Source organism: Sparus aurata, chromosome 2 (assembly GCF_900880675.1).
Source record: "Sparus aurata chromosome 2, fSpaAur1.1, whole genome shotgun sequence".
Classification (NCBI taxonomy): Eukaryota; Metazoa; Chordata; class Actinopteri; order Spariformes; family Sparidae; genus Sparus; species Sparus aurata.
This window is the reverse complement of record NC_044188.1, coordinates 19,012,826-19,032,212: the sequence shown is the minus strand read 5'-3', so window position 1 is coordinate 19,032,212 and position 19,387 is coordinate 19,012,826. Positions and strand designations below refer to the sequence as shown.

The window sequence follows — 19,387 nt, the reverse complement described above, 5'->3', positions numbered from 1 at the left end:
ATATGATGTTCCATGAGAAGATGTCTGTACACAGGAGCCAAGTTTTTTTGTTTTTGTTTTTTTTTTTTTTTACTTGAAGCGCACCGGCAATTTGTTTGGTTTTTGTGCTGATTAAACAAAAAGTGATAAAGATTTTATTGGTTTGGGATACACTTTAGTTTACTTAGTGATACAGCTGGATTTGGCTAGCTGTTTCCCTTTGCTTCCAGTCTATATGCTAAGCTAAGCTAACTGTGTGTCAACATCCGTGGAGAGCCACAGTGTTAAATCATTGCCTATTAAAACAGGTTCATTTTTACACTTTAGTCCGGACGAAACAAGATGTAGCTGAAATATCTGACTGCTTTAGAGGCGCTGGTAGCTGGACTTTGTTAGACGGATCCAGGCTAGCTGTTTCACCTTGCTTTCAGTCTGTAGCTATGCTAAGCTAATCTAACTGTCTCTTGGTGCTAGCTCCTTAGTCAGCGTGGTGTTTAGTCACTGCCTCATAAAACCAGCTTTTCTGACCCTTGAACCCTGCACGATTAATGGATAGACTTTCTCTGTGTAAACCCTGCTGAAAAAACCAGCACCAAAACACAACATAATGCTGGTCTTGATGGTAACCAGCCACTAGCAAGACCAGCATATGTTGTGTTTTGGCACTGGTCTATGCTATTTTTTTCAGCAGGGCAACCACTACCTTCTCATTGTTACACTCTTCATTTGTTCTATGGATTAAACAAATCGAATAATAGATATGCTTCCCATCATTATGCTCATAAGCTAATTGTCTAGTCCTGGGGTTCTCAAAGTGGGATCTGGGATGCCCAGGGGTCCTCAAACGGGTCCCAGAAAATTCATTTTCACCGTGACTACAGCCATAATTGGAACAATAAGAGAGTGTTTGTTCTGTTTCTGTCATGTTCGTCATACACTTTCAGTAAATAAACATCTAAAGGCAAAGGGGTCCATGGTCTAATTTGTGTCAGTTCAGAACCAATGTAAATAACTTTGTATGCATTTTCGGCCAGTGTAGAGTGTGCTCATTGTAAATACACACTTTTAAAGTTGTTATAGAGACATATTGATGACTTGATTTGACTTGTCCACAGTTTTTTATTTGATCTGCCATAAAATTCACAGCTGGCAATTTTCACTTGATAATAAAAAGAAGTCGGATTGCAGGCACATATAGGCACCTACACACACACACACACACAGTGTCCCAGAATGTGTGGAATGGTGTCTCTGCGGCCTTGTTGACACCCCTCTGTCTCTCCCCTGATTTAGAGGGTAAACCTGCCAACACTTTTCTTTTCTATCTTAAACACACACACACAGCTGTCAGAGTGGGCCGTGGTCCATGCAGCACACAGAGATGCCTGCACACCTCACCCTGCTTTATTCAATCACCCCAACACTGGATCTCCGTGACAATGGGACTCCCTGGGTCAAATAGCTATTGGACCAACGCTAGCGGGGCGCCGGGGTGATAAAATGGCAGCCGGTTTGATCCATCAAATCCTCTTGGAATGACCTTGGAATTCTGCGATGGAAAGGTTTGAGGGAGCTGTGCTTATAGACACTTTGTCCCGCTATAACCCTTCCCTGTGTATGAGGCAAGGTGTGTGTGTCAAGGGGGTTTAACATTAGTTTAGAGATAACACTGTTGTAAGCAGCTGTCAAGTGTTAGATGAGCTGAGAGGTTCGCTGTGGCGAGCTGTCAAAATCCTTTTCTTAGCGCCAGCGTAATGCAGAGGAGGAACAATGTAAAAATACAAAGGGGTTACTTCACAACGGAAGGCGGAACAAAAATCAACAATTTAATATTGGTAACGCTTTTGTGACTTAGATTAGAGGATTAATACCACTCTCATGACTGTACACTCAATATGAAGCTACAGCCAGCAGCCAGTTAGCTTAGCTTAGCATAAAGAATGGAAGTTAGGGGGAAACAGCTAGCCTGGCTCGAACACACCCACAAACACTTGCAAAGCTCACTCATTAATTTCCACTGAATCCAGTGACCATTAATGCCCTGGTTTTCACTCACAAAGAAAAGGATGCAGGCCTTATATGACCCTGCTGGAGAAACCAGAATAGACCAGCACCAAAACAGGGGTGCTGAACTATCCAGCAGGGAAACACATGTGAGCTCAGTTAGCTTTAACCCTTCGTCCACTTGACTGCCTTGTTGGGTCAGCCCCGCTCAGATACTGCATTGCTGTTGCATTACAATCGTGATCATAAGCTAAACAAAAACACTTCAGGGATGGGATTTGGTCATTTTCCATTGCAAAAAGAGCTGCCATCTGTTTACCTCTTCAGGCTGTTGCACAAGAAAGTTACACACCCACCCTCTTGAGAATGGCAACGAATCAAAAATGACAACCTGTGGCTTTGACAGAACTTACACCAGGGTATAAAAATACAAGTTACATGCATGACTATTTCTTCCTACATAGAAAGATTGGTCAGGCCAGGGACAGGCCACACAACCCACCTACACTCAAATACAGCAATAAATTATCGTCAACCATGTTTTGGCTATCAGATCTGGAGCACCTGTGGACTGTTATTCATTGCTGTATTTGGGCCGAGTACAAGTGTGCTGTGTGGCCCTGTCATTGATACCAATTTTACTATGTGGGGAGCCGTGACTTCTGGGAGTCTCCGCTGGTTACCTGGCAAACTCATGATGACAACACATCTCTAACAAGTCACCACACCTGTCAGGAAATAGCCTGGTACATTACTACCTCTAAACACACAGCATGGATTTCACTACCTTTGGACAAACCTAGGCTAGCTGTTTTCCCTTGTTTCCAGTATTTAAAGCTAAGATAAACCAACTAAACCAGCTGTGAGCTAGTTTCCATCTTCTCGTAAGGCTCTTGGCATATTTACCACAACGCAAAACAAAAGTATGCACTGATTGGAACAAGCTTGATATAAACTTTGGTCAAGGAACTTTTTAGATGTTTGGCTAAAAAAAAAAATCACTCACTGAGAGGAACAGAATCTGGTTTAGCCAAGCTGACAGCGCCCGTTGATCCATCAGTGAAGAGGAACAGATTTAGGCCAGCCACTAAAAGCAACAGCGCTCACACACATTCCTATCTTTTGTTACCTTTCATGACTGGCAGCTGTCATCCAGCAGCCGGGAGGGATATTGAAAGGGGAAGAAGGGGGAACGATTTCTGACAGCATGATGGATTGCTGGATTTAAAGGCCTCACATGTTGCATTTTTGGAGAGGGTTGCTCCGTTATTCTTCTTTTCCCTTGTGCAAAGCTTTCTGCGCAGATACTGGGTGGCACTGTTACATTTTCCTACATCCATCAGAAGATTGTGTTTGGACCAACTGCAATCCATCAAGTATCTGCAATAACGTTTTATAAATAACCCTGAGTGGCTCCTCTGTTGTGTGTGTGTGTGAGAGAGAGAGAGACTCTGCGTGGTTACAGATGGGAAACACTCCAGTGGACCAGATTATGGAAAAATAACACACTCTATTGGTTGTTTAGTTGGTGCGTGACATCAGTCGGTGTGTATGTGAAACATGGGCGGTCCCCTGAGGATGGCTACTTTAGGAGCGGGTCCTGCCCCTTGTGACCACAGAAGGGCTGGAAGACAGCAGGAGGATCAGCTGCTGATAGATGCTGCAGAGAAGAAACGGCACAGAAGAGAAGCTTCTAGTAAAGAAGGCACGCTGTTCGAGGTCGGGAGAAAGAAACGCTGGACCACTGAAACATCTGGTTTCTACTCTTCCTGTTCATAGTGAGATCACCGCCAAAAGAGGACAGGTAACAACTCACTGACACCATCTGTTTGTGTGTAGTAAACTCTCAGTAATGTCGTTGTTCTTGGGAGAATACTGGATGCGAACAAATCCGATCAAAGTGTTCAACACAGCTGCACATGACAGCTCAGAAATGTTTTCAAATGTGCCCTAAAGTACATAATGATGATGTTCTCAACCATCAGTGCACTTTTTCTAACCTGATCATGTGTGTATTATTGTGTTATTATGCATCTTTTGTCTGCATGCGCGCCATGTCCAGTATTTGTATGAGGGGATATTGTGACCCCTCTCCCTGTTGAGTGATGGTAACTGTGAACAGATGCAACGACCCGCCTGAGAGGTGACTGATCCCTCTAATCTATGATAACAGAGGGGACACAAATGCACACACAAACACAGCACATGTTCAAAAGGAGAAACACACATTCCTGTGTTTCTAGCCATCCTAACTCAAGTCTTTCATTGCAGGTTCAGTCCAGTGGGAAGGAAGCACCCCTCCTTAAAAACATCTGCATCCTCCCTCCTCATCAGCACTTCCCTTGGATCTTCTCCTGCTCTCCGTCCCATCTGAGACCCCACCATGGACCGCTCGGTCCAGGAGCTGTTCCTAAACTTCATGATCGTCTTAATCACTGTGCTGCTGATGTGGCTGCTGGTGAAAACTTACCAGGACTGAAGCATGGAGCGATAGGAGGGAAGAGAGGCCAAGGGGATGGAGGAAAGCCAGCATGGTTCCTGTAGGACTGTTTACAGTGTGTACATCTTTCCATTCTGTTAGTTGGTCTACGGCTATAGTTATTCCAGAGAGGTCAAAAAGCATGTGATTGCCACAGCCAGATGAGCAGATTTGCCAAAGACCAACGAGTCTGGGATGTGTGTTTGTTTCCTGTGATATTTTTTGAATGTGGCCCTAAATATTTCTGGCAAGGGCCAAAGGATAACCCACAGCAGAGATGGGAGGGTGAATAAAATAAACGAACCGGGGTTGGGGCTCTACTTCTTCACTGTGGAGGGTTAGAAAACACTGTAATGTCACAATGTCACCGTGTCATTCACGTGATCTGTGCTACATTAATCCATGCTGTCGTGTCCATCCTGTTAACACCAAGTGATTAATGCGTCAAAGAAGAACACATCAACACAAATAATGAAGCATATTATGTTTATGTTCACAGTTCTTGCCATTAAACAGTCTTTCATTTGTTGGTGTGTTTTTTTCTGTTTCATTGCACAAACACTCGTGATTTATACCATGAAGCCCATATTTTGCTCTCCAGGTTTCTGAAACGTTAAGTTACTGAAATCTTTGAAGCTGCGGCAGAGTGTTTCTCTATGGTAGACAGGTACAGGTAAAGTTGCGCATTGATATTCAGGTGTTCTATCTATTGGTCACATGTAGAATTGCTGTACATATCATCTTGAGAGGAGAAACAGGGCATGCACAAGTACATGACAGTCTGAAGCAGAATAAAGGCAAGTAGTTTACAGTAAAAATCCACCCAGATGATTCACACAGTATTGTCATTATTTCAGTTGTGTTTTAAATTGTTGTATACGTATAGGCAGGTCTCTTTCAGTCAGAAAAAGAGTAAAGAAAGGAATATCAGGCTGATAATATGGAAATTATCCATGGTACGGTAGCCCTGGGGGTCAAAAAACAATACCATTACAGAGAAAACTAAATGAACCGGAGGGCTTTTTGAAATGCTGTTGTCTTTTTGTAAATGTTTTCTGAAATAACGTGTTTTCTAAAATGTTTTGTGAAATCACGTTGTCTTTTCTGAAATGGTGTTGTGTTTTGAGCAATGTCTTGGTTTTTTTCAAACACTGCTGCTTCTTGACCCTCGATGCCACTGTACAACGACAGACCCGGATATATGAACATTCTCTCGAAATATTACCAGATAACGTATGTTTTTTTTTTGATCTGCACTACCAAAGAAAAGAACAATTACTTGAAACAGTCTATTCTTTTTCATACAAGACAAAGAAGACACCGTTTAAGTCTTTTGCGTGACATTGCCAGAACAAAATAGTTTGATCTGTTCAGGATATAAAATCCCCAAATGCACAAACAGGGAGACTAGATTGTTCCTACAGGCTGTACGTGTAACATAACAAAGTCTTCTTTTCTGTACTTGAGCTGTAGGAGAGCAGATCAAATTTACAGATACTGTGAGCTCCTCTTTGGGTGAATTCTCCGTTTAAAACATACTAGACAGAAACAAATATTCAGGTACTAAAATAGCTTTTCTAAAATAAGACTTCCTCTCAATAGCGTTCCTCCATAGGAGAGACCTCATTTTGACTGACACAAGATAATCCTATGACAGCAGGTGCATCGCACATACAAAGTTAAAGGATCGAATCTTTAAATAAAAAAATAAATTAATCATTTGGCTCGGGTGCTCTCGTGTTAGGATGATCTGTGAGAGATGTGGAGTTAGTTGGGAGTCTGTCAGCCGTCCGTCATGCACAGAGGAGACTCATCATGGGGCCTTTGCTCACATCAGTGACACGTGTAACTCACATGTGTACCCACTCACATGTGGTCGTGTGTGTGTGTGTGTGTCTGCTGTGGTTCATGCTGTGTCACCCCATGGGTCTCTGTATCTGTTGAAGCTGATGAGCTGGCAGTGGAACTCAGTTAGCGCTCTGGGCATCGGCGCCACTTCCTCCCATTGACTCCTCCCCTTGTGGTACACCTGCACAGGCCACGAGAAAACACACAGACGGTACAAGTCAAAATCTTTAAGAGCATGGACAGTAAAGAGAGGAGAAACATCCACCCATGTATCCTCTCATCTCTACCTTTATCCAAGTGCTTAACGATAAATCATATTTTCATCATTATCTTGGTACTAAAGGTCAAGTGTGTCAAATGAAGGCATATCTATCTTTACAAAAAAAAAACAATGGTTCTAGAGTGGGCCTTTTACATTTTTCACATAGAGGAGTGTAAAGCAAGGGGTTTTCTTTTGTTTGAAATCTGCAACCACACCGCCAGATGCTACTACATCCTACACACTGGACCTTTACATTAGTAATACTCAATATTGCGACTTGTATCTTTTGCGACGATTTCTTTATTGCGACTGATTACTTCGCCCGGGCTTCTTGAAGGCAGAGTCATTACTAAGCCTGTCGACAGTAAACCATCAGTTGAATTTCACTTTTAGCTCAAGGAACCACGACTTAGAACAAAAGTTTTAGCAAACAATAGTCAAAGTAGGGCAGCTTTTGTGGATAAAAAAGGTTTTTCCTGCCTGAACTTCGTCAGTGATCTCATCAGGTGAATAGTCTCCACCCAGGATGTAGATTCTGTCTCTCATGCCCACTGCTCCGGCGTTGAAGCCGGCACACTCGAATGACCCTTCACCCTTCCATACCGAGGTCTCTGGACAAAAACTGTATACCTGTATGGGAAAAAGACGCACCTCTTATTCAAACACTTGCAACTTGAAAAACTTGCAATATATAAGCCTATTTATTGGTTTCACACATCCAACTCATTCATGCATCTGTTGACTCACCTTGTAAGTGGACAGGTCACAGAGGTGCAGTGTGTTGCTGATTGACACCGCCTTGACAAGCGTAGCATGGAAGAACTGGCCGAACTCTGCGACCAGGCGGTTCCACTGGTCCATCTGTGCGTCGTAGCAGAAGAAACAGTCCAGCGAGGGGTTAAAGGAGTCTGTGATCTCCACCTCTGATCCAAGAGTGTAGATGACACTGCCACAGGCACTGGCCTCAGGGTAGAAGATGGCAGTGGGCAGCTGGCTGACTGAGCTCCAGGTTTGGGTCAGAGGGTCATAATACTCCACCTACGATACAGGAAAGAAAACCGTTTGTGCTGCACTTAAAGAAAATCTACACTCACACTCCTAAGTTAGTAACGAAAGGACATCTCATTCAATCGAGACGCTGTTACCTCCAGCAGATTGGGAGCTCCCCCTCTCGATCCCTTGCTCCGTCCCCCAATCACGTACACTCGGTCCAGGCAGGTCACAGCTGCGTGCATGGTTCTGGGCTCCAGCATGGCCGGTGCAGGCGTACAGGTTAGGTTCAGAGGACAGAAGCACCAAACCTCATCCGTGGCCTCGTGGAACGGCTCCGCCACATGGAGACGTACTGACCGGCAACAGTTCCCTCGGCAACCACCTGTCACAAACATCTTAGATCCGGTGAAAAGATGAGAGGGTGGGGGACTATTTTATTGAAGTTTTATTTCTCCTGACATTTCTCTAATTTTGACGCCTCTAAAAAACGTTCAAACAAAGCAATCTAGGACGGAAAACTCACTTAAGTTTCCATTCTTTAATATCAGGACTCGATCCAAAACGTACCTTCTCAGCGTAGCTGGTCAGGTAGGATCCCGGAGGGTCTGGCAACATGGTGGTCCCCTCCCCGTGCCCTGCTCCCAGCTCTTTCCACTGGTCCGTTTCCAGGCAGTAGCAGAAGGTGTGGCGAATCTCCCCATTCTCCTCCGTCTTCTGGATGTAGATGTAGCTCTGTGTCGTGGCCGACCTGGCGTCAGTGAGCAGGCCGCTGTACTGCTCCTGTCGGCTCTGAGCCTCCGAGAACAGAGCGAGACAGGACTCACTGTCGCTGAGGAGAGTGTCTGAATCACGCAGAGTCTGAGAGAGAAGGGGTGACGCCGTAAGACTGAGATCAAAACCAAGAAATTACCCATCAGGCCCAAAATCCAGCCTATGCAGTGTGTTTCTACCTTCAGCGCAGGTAGATGGTGGAGTCTGGTTAGCGACAACAAGCCTGGCAGCAGTTTTTTTCTTCCAGGGAGATCATGGCGGATCCATCTAAGAAGTGACGTCACCACATCCTCCTCACTCGGCACGTTTAGAGCATCTGACCTGAGGCATGCTTCCAACACATTCACCTATATGAAGCAAGAGAAATGGTGAATACTGAGTCCCTCAAAACAAACCTGTGGAAAAAATTTCATGGAGAAAAAATTTATTGCACACTCTGCATATGTATCATACAGTCAAGGTGCAAACTAATTCAAAGAAAGCCTGCATTTATTAGCATTAATTTACACCATCATTATCTAAACCTCAGCTTCACTGCTAAAACAACTTTTTAGTCGTTCTCAAGCGGCACCTGCATGTCCAGAAAGTCCTGTGTTTTGGAAAGGTCAGAGAAGTTTTGAACCACAAACTCGTTGGCACTTTGGAGGAGGGTTGCAGAGCCATACGCCTCCGCGAGGGAGAAGAGGGACAGACAGTTATAGAGGTCCATGGATCCTATCAGGAAGTCGCTGCATGCCCGGGACAGGACTGACACCTAAGGACGCGAAATGGAAATGCAAATAGGGAATATGGAAAACATACTGTGAAAGGCAGCTTGGAGACACATATGTAATTAAGCATTTTTTTTTTTTTAAATATAAAAATAACTGTTAAATAGCTCTTTATATTCCAACAGTACTCCAACAACGCTATTAGAGTGTTTGGTCAGTGTCTCACACGTGTCTCTCCTCCTCCTGCGGTCACAGACAAAAGACATTGTCTGATATCCCTGCCCACTTTATCCAATCAGGACAGAGAGCTCCATAAAGAGGCGGCCCTGTCTTCTTGTGAATGCGCAGAGAGCAGGATCCTCCTGGTTGCTGCTATATCTGCTGATTACTGCTGAGTGTTCATGTGGTGACAAGAGAGGAGGGAGGGGATCGCTAAATGCAAAACAGACATGGACTCAGCTAAAGCATCCCTCAGGGCAGCTTTAAATTGGGTGTTTTCACTTACTTGATTAGACCTCTGCATGGGTGGAAGTTGGGTTGGCCACAGCAAAATGTAGGTACCGCTAACGAATAAAAAAGTTGCGGGGTGTCCGTTGAGATGTGGACTTGAGTCATTGTTACTTGGACATGAGCCCACTCAAGTCACTGTTTTGATGACTTGCAGCTGAGCTTTTTTCTAAAAGGTCTAAATTCGTCCAAATTAGTGACAACTCCTGTGTGGGTGCACCCTGGGTGTGTGGCAGACATTTTGACCTATCATAGCGCACCAATGATTGATTTGCTATATTTCTGCGACAGGAAATAACTGGTTGCACGTCTACCTGCAGAAAAGAGGCGAGCTGAAACAGCACATCTACGTTGCCCTCAGTGATGAGTGTCTCTCCAGAGTAGGCAAAATCCAGGAAAGAGCCCACCGCCACTGGACACTGGTTATCAAGACTCACCGAACCATCACCACGCTCTTTCATATCCACCTCAAACATGGCCCTAAAACAAAGAACAGCTCAATATATAGACAGACAGATAGATAGATAGATAGATAGATAGATAGATAGATAGATAGATAGATAGATAGATAGATACCTGAAGAAATCACTGCATGCTGCAAGGACACAGCGATGGCAGGGGAAAATGTGCTCCTGCACCTTAATGGTGAAGTCAAACATCAGCCCCCGCTCCCTGAATGATCTGAGCACGCTCAGCAGCTGGAGTCCGTGTGACTCAGACATCCGCACCAGGGTCCTGCACTCAGGGACCCCGTTACATTGTGCAGCGCTGTCAGGTTTACTACTGGGAGGGCTGGTTGTGCAAGAGGATGTCTCTTGAGATTCATCCATCTTCTCAAATTCTGAGAATAATACAAATCCACAGTCAAAAAATGCACCGTCGAAGAATTTAGAGAGTGTGAGCCACATGTTTGCATCAGCTGTATGTGTAAGACAGACATAGAAATGTGATCAGTGAAAAGAGAATGCATAAAAAAAGAATCTACTTCACTTTAACATATCTCTCACAGACAAGCTCCAGACGTACATACAAGTATAATATTGCTGATTAGAGTTTAAAGACAGAGCTTGGTTTGTGTCCATCACATCATTACTCAGCTCAAAATAAATACACTACAGTCACACTCACCTCTGATAGGGAAGCTGTTTAAAGCTGTTTAAAGTCAAATGCATAGACGTGACAGGAAGACATGTACAACATGCAGGTAAGTTAGGTAGTTTGAAGCAGGACGAGCAGTACTCACAGTGTCAGCACCTCGGACAGCTCTCTGTCTCATGCCACTCAGACTTCCGGAAGCGTGAAATCACGCGAGGACTCGGTATGGCGTTTTGTTTTTATATTTATTTTTGCGGTTATACTCGTCACAGACTCGTGTTAACTGAGAGTGTGCTGCTTTGATCATAAAAATTTGATATTTTTCTCGTTCATAAAAGCCTTTGAGTGGTGTGCGGACATTCGGCTCTTTGTTTGCGGCAGAGGGAGACGCAATGGCTGCTGGGAACTGTAGTTCTTTCTTGTTGGTAGTTTGCGCTGCACTTAAAACAAATTGAGTGCGTGTTATTGTACACAAATAGGTTGTTTATCCGTAAAACCACACCTCTTTTTAGATAATTCACAAAACTGCCATTGGGACTGACTAGAGATAGAATTATCATTATTATTATTATTATTATTATTGTTATTATTATTATTATTATTATTATTATTATTATTATTATTATTGTTATTATTATTATTCACCTGAAATTAATGTAACTAAATGCAGCAATTATGCCACAAGGCTTGAATCAAAAAATTTATTGAGTCCTAATATTTCATTATTGGTGGTAGGGGATAAAATTCACATTATGATAGCACAAGAGGCGGATGTAGAAGTGATGAATTGTTGCATTCAAGTAATATCGTTCACATCATTCTGGCCTACATTGTAATGTACATGTATATGCAAACAAGATCTCGATTGCATGGTGAGAGACCCCTTGGCATGATGCTGCTGTTGCATTGGTCCAGGTTGTTGTGTTTTTCTTTTGATATTCCTTTTAATCTTATTTAACTTTTCAATTACATTACAATGACATTGTCGTTGTTGAACACACCTCATGGTGGTTCAAATCTGTCATTTTTTAATGCCACAAAAATTGGATTATCTTTTTTAGGTTTTTATTTGCATCTGTGAACATAAAAAATACACTTTAATCAAAAATATGTTGGCCTCCATGTTGTGAGGCTCAGTACTGCAGTGCAACACATCACCACTGGGCGGCGCTGTCTTCATTTGAAGCGATACATGGAAATGTGTGGCTGTGCTTATGCATGAGGCAAGAGCCAGTGAATTTGAATTATTGAACGTGAACTCCCAGCTCTGCTGCAATTCCCTTTAACAACCACCGTGCTGCTGACCAAATAACACACTTTCCTCTGTGCTATGTGGCTGGACATGTTGATTACAAAGACACATAACAGGCAGGCTCGCTGTAGACGCGCACTAACCCTACAACAGCCTGTGTTGACAACATAATAATAATATTTATAATAATAATTGTAATAATATATGCGATGACATGGCACGAAAAATAAGGAGTTAACCGATACAATGCAAACGCACAAAAAAGAACAAAGAACTATAATAATGTGATTACACGACAGACTATCAATTATAACCTCCAACCCCATCTACATAATCTTGATCAGCACATGTTCCTATAGTAATCGATTTGCACTGACCCTTAAAATCAAAAGCCCCGTCACTGAGTGAATGACTGTGACCAGTCATCAGAAATAATGCAACAACAGAAACTGAAGCCATTCCTTTACACGCATGCACTGTTTTCCTCAGTTTATAAGTCCGAGATGTATTGATCCACATATAATTATTTGACTATTATTGTTATTATTAATAAATACTCTGTATGTTTTTGGAGCCCCCCTCCTCTCTCCTTGCATCCCTGCATCCCTCCCTTCCTCTCTCCCTCCCGGCAGTGCATCCCCATCCCCCACACGGTGGCCGTCTCTTCGGGTGAAAGCTGTCTTCCCTGCGCCACTGGCCCGACAAAACGTTGCTGTAGCAGAGCCAGTCCGCACCGACCGGAGGCAGAGCAGACACACGGGAGAAAAGCACGTACACACACGGGGAAAAATCTTTTTTCTTCTTCGACAGAGTGACTTTGGTAAGTCTCGTCCTGCTGTTTTATCACGGAGGGCAGGTATGTCCGATGTGTCGACTTGCCAGTTCGTTTTTTTCTGTCTTTTTTCTCGCTCCGTATCCCTTCAATTGTCCTCTCCGCGGTGGCTACAGTGGGGGAACTAGCGGGCTCAGCTAAACGGGGCTAGCTCGAATAGCGGGATCAAACTGAGAAAGTTGTGTTCGTGGTTTTTAATGCTGGTGGGTTTTTACGGCCGGACGGCGAAATTATCTGCTGGTGGTCCAGGTGCAGTCCGGTGTGGCACACCGCGAGTGGTTTTCATTGTCATTTACAAATCCTTGCCCAAGCTAGCACGCTAATTAGCCATTTGAGCAGCGTGTGCCGAGTGATGCAGGGATGCTACGGCGGATTAGCTGTTGTCTTTTCAGGCTAGCACGCGAGCTAAGCTAACGTTAGTTTTTATGCGACCCCGCATAGTTTCCTGCACGGGGTGCTTCGGAACGGTTGAACAGACGTGCTAACGGTTGGCTAATCTGGTGATAATTGGCAAGATGGCATCTCGGAGTTGTTATCTAGAAATCGGTGGATTTTCAAAATGGTGTCTTAAGCTTGTTTGAGTGTGACCATTTTTGTCCAACCATTGCTGTTTTGGCGTTGCTTGCTATCTCAGGAATGCAGTGCACTGCCAGTGCATGCCATACTCTGATACATACAAGTACACATTAACCACTGATGTGGTGGTAAATAGAAATGCCTGCGCACTGAGCTCTCCCTCCAGGCTACAGCCACCATTATGAACGAAACAATCGTATTTTGGAGTGGAACTAATCTGTCTTTAGCTGAGTTTTCGTACGACCTCTGTGTTGTGTTTGAAATGTGTATAAACTCATAATTATTGAAGTGAACTGTGTTTACACATTGGATTTAGATGGTTCACTTTCACAACATCTGTGCACATCATTTCTTCTTAGGGTTCATCATGAACATGTGGTTCCTCTTGAGGTTCAGATCCAGTTACATGAAAATTAGTATTAAGTTACACATTAGGGCTCCACCGATATGGCTTTTTCAGGGCCAGTGCCGATTATTAGAAATATAGGAGGCTGAAAACCAATATTCATCCGCAATAAGATTTAAACTTTTGGTTAAATACATAACAACCAGTGATGGCTCAAGCACATTTACTTTAGTAATGTTCTGAAGCATACATTTCAGGTACTTTACTTCCTATCTTAGTACTGTGATTTTCTGCGCCTAAATTTAGTTACTTGTTACTTTGCAGAGTCAGATTCTTCAGTGTTTAAAGACTATTAATTGTGACGCGTTACCAGTCATATATTGTGTGCAGGACATTGTGTGACTGGATGCTGCACCAGTCATTAGTTTATTTTATTGGCAAAATGACAAGAACAATCCCAGATTAATGTCTCAGTCAGTTTTGTTGATCAGTTTTGAGTCAATTAATTGCCTCATCAACGTATCGTTTTAGCACTCGTAGAATTGCAGTCGTCCCACAGGGTATCCCTGTACTCACTCACAACTCGGAAGACAAAAAGCAAAAGCACTCTCACAAAGTGCAAAAGAGACCGGATTACATAAAAAGCTAAAGGCATTTTGCTTCTTCTTTTCTCTTATGACTGAGTCTTATCAGTAGAAATGAATCCTCTTCACAATCATCTCTTTTTTTCTGAGGGGGATTACCTGCTTTAGTCATTGACTACTAATCCCATTTAATTCAAGAAATCTTATCTGTCTGAAGGGATTTCATGAGATACTACTGTTCTTTGCCCTCACTGGAGCAACTCAATGCATGTTAAATGTGTATAGTTCAAATGTTGCTCTGCGGAGCCTGGATGAAGCACACTGTTGTATGATAAACGTTCAGTGCTGTGATTTGTGTTCTTTTAATTTGTTATGTTAAAATAAACTGAAATAAACTTTTTGGCTGTTGTACAGATAGTGTTTGGTAGAAATCCTTTCCTTTTATGAGGCTGAATGACATTAGAGTCATATTGATTTACTCGCAAATTACAAAAGGCTGTGCATGGTCTTTTTTAAGACTCTTGTGAAATCAAGAAGCATCTGGTGAAATTGCATCCCCTAGATAAAGGCATATTAAATACAAGGACAATGGTCATCCTTGAGAAATCCATCCACAAATTAGAGTATATTGGTGGCAGAGGATAAGAACTAGAATTGCTTTAAAAAGGCAAGTGATGCTGAACTGAGCCAAATATCTGTCAGCGTTGGTGAGGTATTTGCTAGTTCAATTTCATCCTCTGAGGTGACCGCTGTCTGCCATGCTTGAGGGAAAAAGGGGGGCATCTGGTTTTTGGCATGCTGTGAGCACCGTCTCATGTGTATCAATAGTGGGATGTACAATGGAGCCGTAAAACTGTCAGACTATAGAAAGCTGGAGTCACTTAATGTTACAAGAGCCAGTGGTTCTATAACAGGCTGTTGTCACTTAATTCCCGTGCGGTTTGGACCACTTAATGAGTTACTCATCAGAGAGCCGTGAACAAAGTGCATACACACGACAGGCTCCGTATTCGCCATCCTCTGGTGTCCATCCCACTGTCCCTTAAACTTGATGGCCAATATGTTTTTTATGGCGACGCACCGAAAGGAACAATTGATTAGTTGGGCGAGCTTTAAAGTCCCCAATGTTAAACAGTTTTATCATGTAAATCATCATTGTAGTTGGTTACTAAACTGGGTATATAACTAATGGTTGTTATTAATCAATGAATAGTTTAGTCTGTAAAATATCAGAAAATTGTTATTATAAACTAGCAGTTTCTCTCTGCCCAAGGTAAAGTACCCATATTGCTTTTTTTTTTGTTCAACCAACCCTTTAAACTCAACAATATAAAATACAAATTAGCAGCAATTTCTGCTTGCTTAAATAAAGTTATTGTAATAATTACAGAAGAAATCATAAGAGCTACATCAAGTGTTCGGATGCCCAACAAACCCCTTGTAGTTTGAGCTGACTATAAGCAAACTTCCATCACCGTTCCCAATAGCCACAAACACAGAAACATTTCTGACCTCACCATCTACATCTGTATTAAAGCTCTCTTTTGTTTAGAATATCTCTAGACCAACACTAAAAACTGCACATTAACACTACTCCGCTCCGTAAACTGCCAATTAGAACTCTTGATAATGTTTGTCATTGTTGCATCTGTGCCAGTGGTGTTCAGTTTCCATCAGTTCAGTTATCTACTCGACATGCGCGTTACCTCGTTTGTGACCTTTTTGGTGAAGGTGAAACAAGTTGACACAGGTAACACCAGATTTCCTTTGTCTTTGATTTAGTTTTAACATACTGAATGTCAGATTCATTCGCAAGATCATTTTGCCAGATTATTTTGCCAGTTATTTTCTTGTCTTGTTTAGTCTTTTGTCCGATCAAGAGTCCACAAACTGAAGATAACCACTTTACTATAACACCAGATACATTTCTTGCTCCGTACTGTACGCGGTGGTCTAACATCACTAGGTAGAATCTGCGTGTCGTGCTGGTTTGATTGGGGTGAGCTCATTGTTCTGTGAGATCAACCCATTAACACATACCTGAACAGATTCATGACCTGCATTGTCCGGATAAAATCGTTGCCTGGTGATTGATCTTTGATCTAAGTGTGTGCACGCGTGTGTATGTATGCAGTGGCAGGTGGGAATAAAGGACTAGCATAAAAGGTTGAACTAGTCCCTGGAGGCAAATCTGTAATGCATTCAGCTGTCAGTCACAGGGGGGTCTGCAACTGTGTACATATGCACACGTGTTCATACACATGTGTCTGCGCTGCAGGCTGTTGTATCATTAGTGATACCTACAGCTTTGATCAATAGTATCATTTCAGGCTGTTGTCCAGCAGTGTGCTTCAAAAGAAACAAATCTGATCAAACCTAAGCAATAATACTACAGATAAAACGGTATTAAAATTTCATAGCACGATTATAGTGCTTATGGAAACCTTGGACATTTGGTACCGCTGTTTGCAAATAGTGGCTACTTGTACTTCCAGCAGACGTGGAGCAACAACTACTTCTTATTGTACCACCACTAGTGATTTAGAAAAATGTTTGACTCTTTGTCATTTTAGCTGTGTTGTGCAATGCACTGTAGGTATCCCAGAAGGACAAAAGAAAGAAAAGAAAACAAAGGCCTCGGTTGACTCTATATGCAAGCTTGAAATATCTGCAGCCATAAAGGCAACAAAAGCGACTGGCATCAATCAGCCACTCCTAAAAGCCCCCTGCTTATTAATAATGGTGACTTTTTGCAAAAAAAAAAAAGGTAAATATTACTAAATAATACTCCTCCTGTATTTGTCAAGTCCCCCGTCTGCCGCAGGCAATAATTCCTGTCTGCTGTTAATATTGCCTGGAGGTATTGATTGTTTATCCAGGGTTTAACTGCCTAGTCCTGGCTCACAAAGACATGTGTTTGTGTCTGTGTATAGGGTTCCCCCTCTAACTCAAATGATTCAGAATATGAATCCAGTGACACTCATTTGGAGTGGGTTTTCACTTCTTTCCACTTACTTATAGACCCTGGTTATTGTAGAGGCTAGTTTTGAGTATTTTTAAACGAAAAGCATAACTAAATGTCAAATTGTTATCTGCAAGATTGTGGCCTTCTCCACATTAAGAAACAGTTCACATTTCTTGTGTCTTTCAGAGCAGTGTTTAAAAGGTTATTAAAAGTCATAATCACACTCATGACCGTTATAAGATTTTGGCCTTGCCCAGCAGCTCAGTATTTGCTAGTCCATCTTATTTAAGTTAATGAGGCACTTGTAAATAATCAATAAAAATTGATGCACCTGTTTGAAGCAGTCAATAATTCAGAGCACATTTGAAGTTTGATGTCTGCATTAAGTGTTTCACAGTAGTCAAACATACACAAATGTAATGGAACAAGCTGCTGTATGCACCAGTGTTTTCATATTATTACATAAGTGATTACATTATTGAGGATGTTCTTATACCATGTGCAGACATGACAGCGCATGGTTTATTCATTTGTAATTATGAGGCTTTTAACAGCTCACAGCTGCGTTAAATTCACAGCAGCTAAACTGTGAGAAAGAGAAATATTGAAATATAAAAGCAATGCCTTCAGGTGCCCTTGCAGGGTTTTCTCTGGGTTTTTTCAAGCAAAGATGGCAAAGGCCAGAGAATGTGTGTGGTGTACATAAATTGTGCGTGCATCTTTTAGTGTGCCGTGCATCCGAGTGGGAAAAAAACCCCTCACAATTTTGTTTTTTTGACGATTACAGTGAAGCAGAAAAAGAAACGGGACAGAAAGGCACAGAGCCTGAAGCAAAAATGGAATACTAGAACTATGAAGGAAAGGAGCTTTTGAATGTGACCCACAAATATAACAATAGGTGAATTACGTGATGTGGAAGCTATTTTAAAAATGATTAATCTTAACCAAACAAAATGGAAATGCTAAAAGAGGTGATTCATATTTGTACTGTGTGGTAATACAATGTGGTATCCCTGCATTAAAGAGCAAGGGCTTGGAGATTGGCTAAACATTATCTTGCTGCGAACACTGGGTGAAACCGAACAAGAAGATGCCTCTAGATTTGGAGTGAACGTCTGTTGAATGTCCAAATTAAAAACGTACTTCACTGCGGTGAATAACTGCTTTGTAAAGTGGTGTAATGAGGCACTAGCATGACTGCAGACCTCAAGTCTTGTTTTCAGTATCGTTTAAGATTAATTGCTGAGTTGCTTTGTAGAGTTGAGAACTCAATAGAAGTTAAATGACTTGATGCTCCTATTAAAGAAAGTTAGAAGCCTCTAATTAAGACTTTAAATAAGGAGTCCTTTGTTGGAGACAACATCCTCTCCTTTTGGCCTCAGTTCAATTAACTTTTTACACCATAAACTTTCAGTAGTTTGAGATTTCCTTCTGCATTATAAAATAACAGTGTTTTGAAATGTTATTTAAAGCATAGCCATGACCCTATACTAGGTACTTGCAGTATGTGAACCATTAATCTTTAATTGCCACTTAAGTTGTCCCATATTAGCAGCAGCACCCTCAAAGTAGTATTTGACTCTGATCAGTCTAACCTCAGTGCCAATAAAAAAAAAAAAAATGTGCATACTATATACCATAATGTCTCTCTTCCTGTATTATTAACCAGGGACCACAGCAGGGGAAGAAATCTCTCTTAATGGATAATGTTGATGGGCATTTATGTCACGGTATAGGAGCTATGCGAATGAAAAACATTTCCATTTTCAGTAGGCCGGCACAATATTGTCACATAGTCCAGCAATGCCGGCCCATGAGGTGTGTGACTGATGGGATGATTTTGTAAAGGAGAATAGAAGAAGAGGAAGCCGGCACACAGAAAAGGGCAGATGCTGTCCCAAAGAGTATTGCGCTGTCCTAGATCTAAAATAGCCCAGGGCTGTACGGAGCTTGTTGCTGCAGGGCAGGTCTGGTCTGATTGTGTGCAAGCAGCTGATTCCATCACAATGAATATAATAGTAAGGTGGATGTGGTCCTGGACTTGCTTATGGATGTCACTTCTGATTGTGACAGCAGGTGCTAGTTGATCTGGCCCTCAGGCCTGATTTTTGTTAGTAGTGCCCCCCCCCGAACTTATCATGTTTTGATGCTATGCTTTCATGAAGTGTTTTACCTAGGTTTGGT

At 42.3% G+C, this 19,387-nt stretch overlaps 3 protein-coding genes across 6 annotated transcripts in view; 2 read left to right on the top strand and 1 right to left on the bottom strand.

Moving 5' to 3' along the window:
* Positions 1-4,256: 4,256 nt before the first annotated feature.
* On the top strand, positions 4,257-4,988 carry sln (sarcolipin). The gene has a single exon (XM_030407454.1). The coding sequence runs from the start codon at positions 4,367-4,369 to the stop codon at positions 4,460-4,462; it is 96 nt and encodes a 31-aa protein (XP_030263314.1). The 5' UTR covers positions 4,257-4,366; the 3' UTR covers positions 4,463-4,988.
* On the bottom strand, positions 4,932-11,221 carry kbtbd3 (kelch repeat and BTB (POZ) domain containing 3). 2 transcript variants are annotated; one of them, XM_030407432.1, is made up of 10 exons: positions 10,797-11,221; positions 10,130-10,394; positions 9,868-10,033; positions 8,908-9,090; positions 8,516-8,683; positions 8,133-8,423; positions 7,718-7,960; positions 7,320-7,610; positions 7,053-7,202; positions 4,932-6,491 (listed from the first exon to the last, which is right to left on the bottom strand). In XM_030407432.1, the coding sequence occupies exons 2-10, from the start codon at positions 10,381-10,383 to the stop codon at positions 6,369-6,371; spliced, it is 1,869 nt and encodes a 622-aa protein (XP_030263292.1). In that variant the 5' UTR covers positions 10,384-10,394; positions 10,797-11,221; the 3' UTR covers positions 4,932-6,368. The 2 variants fall into 2 exon arrangements, with proteins under 2 accessions (XP_030263292.1, XP_030263300.1); XM_030407440.1 differs by having other exon boundaries at positions 10,682-10,803.
* Positions 11,222-12,514: 1,293 nt separating this feature from the next.
* Positions 12,515-19,387, top strand: part of fam168a (family with sequence similarity 168 member A) — a 30,273-nt gene continuing 23,400 nt past the window's right edge. For 2 of the 3 annotated variants that reach the window (XM_030439874.1, XM_030439864.1), the window contains exon 1: positions 12,516-12,720. The gene's annotated coding sequence lies outside the window, so the exon portion shown is untranslated. Of the gene's footprint in view, positions 12,721-19,387 lie in introns of all 3 variants that reach the window. The other variant, XM_030439885.1, reaches the window with a different exon arrangement.

Excerpts from the sequence above, each read along its gene's own strand:
- kbtbd3 (XM_030407432.1), bottom strand. The coding sequence starts at position 10,383 with ATGGATGAATCTCAAGAGACATCCTCTTGCACAACCAGCCCTCCCAGT. Across the intron at positions 8,684-8,907 it reads AGGACTTTCTGGACATGCAG|GTGAATGTGTTGGAAGCATG; the intron begins GTGCCGCTTGAG and ends TGCTTCATATAG. Across the intron at positions 8,424-8,515 it reads ACCATCTACCTGCGCTGAAG|ACTCTGCGTGATTCAGACAC; the intron begins GTAGAAACACAC and ends CTTCTCTCTCAG.
- sln (XM_030407454.1), top strand. The coding sequence starts at position 4,367 with ATGGACCGCTCGGTCCAGGAGCTGTTCCTAAACTTCATGATCGTCTTA.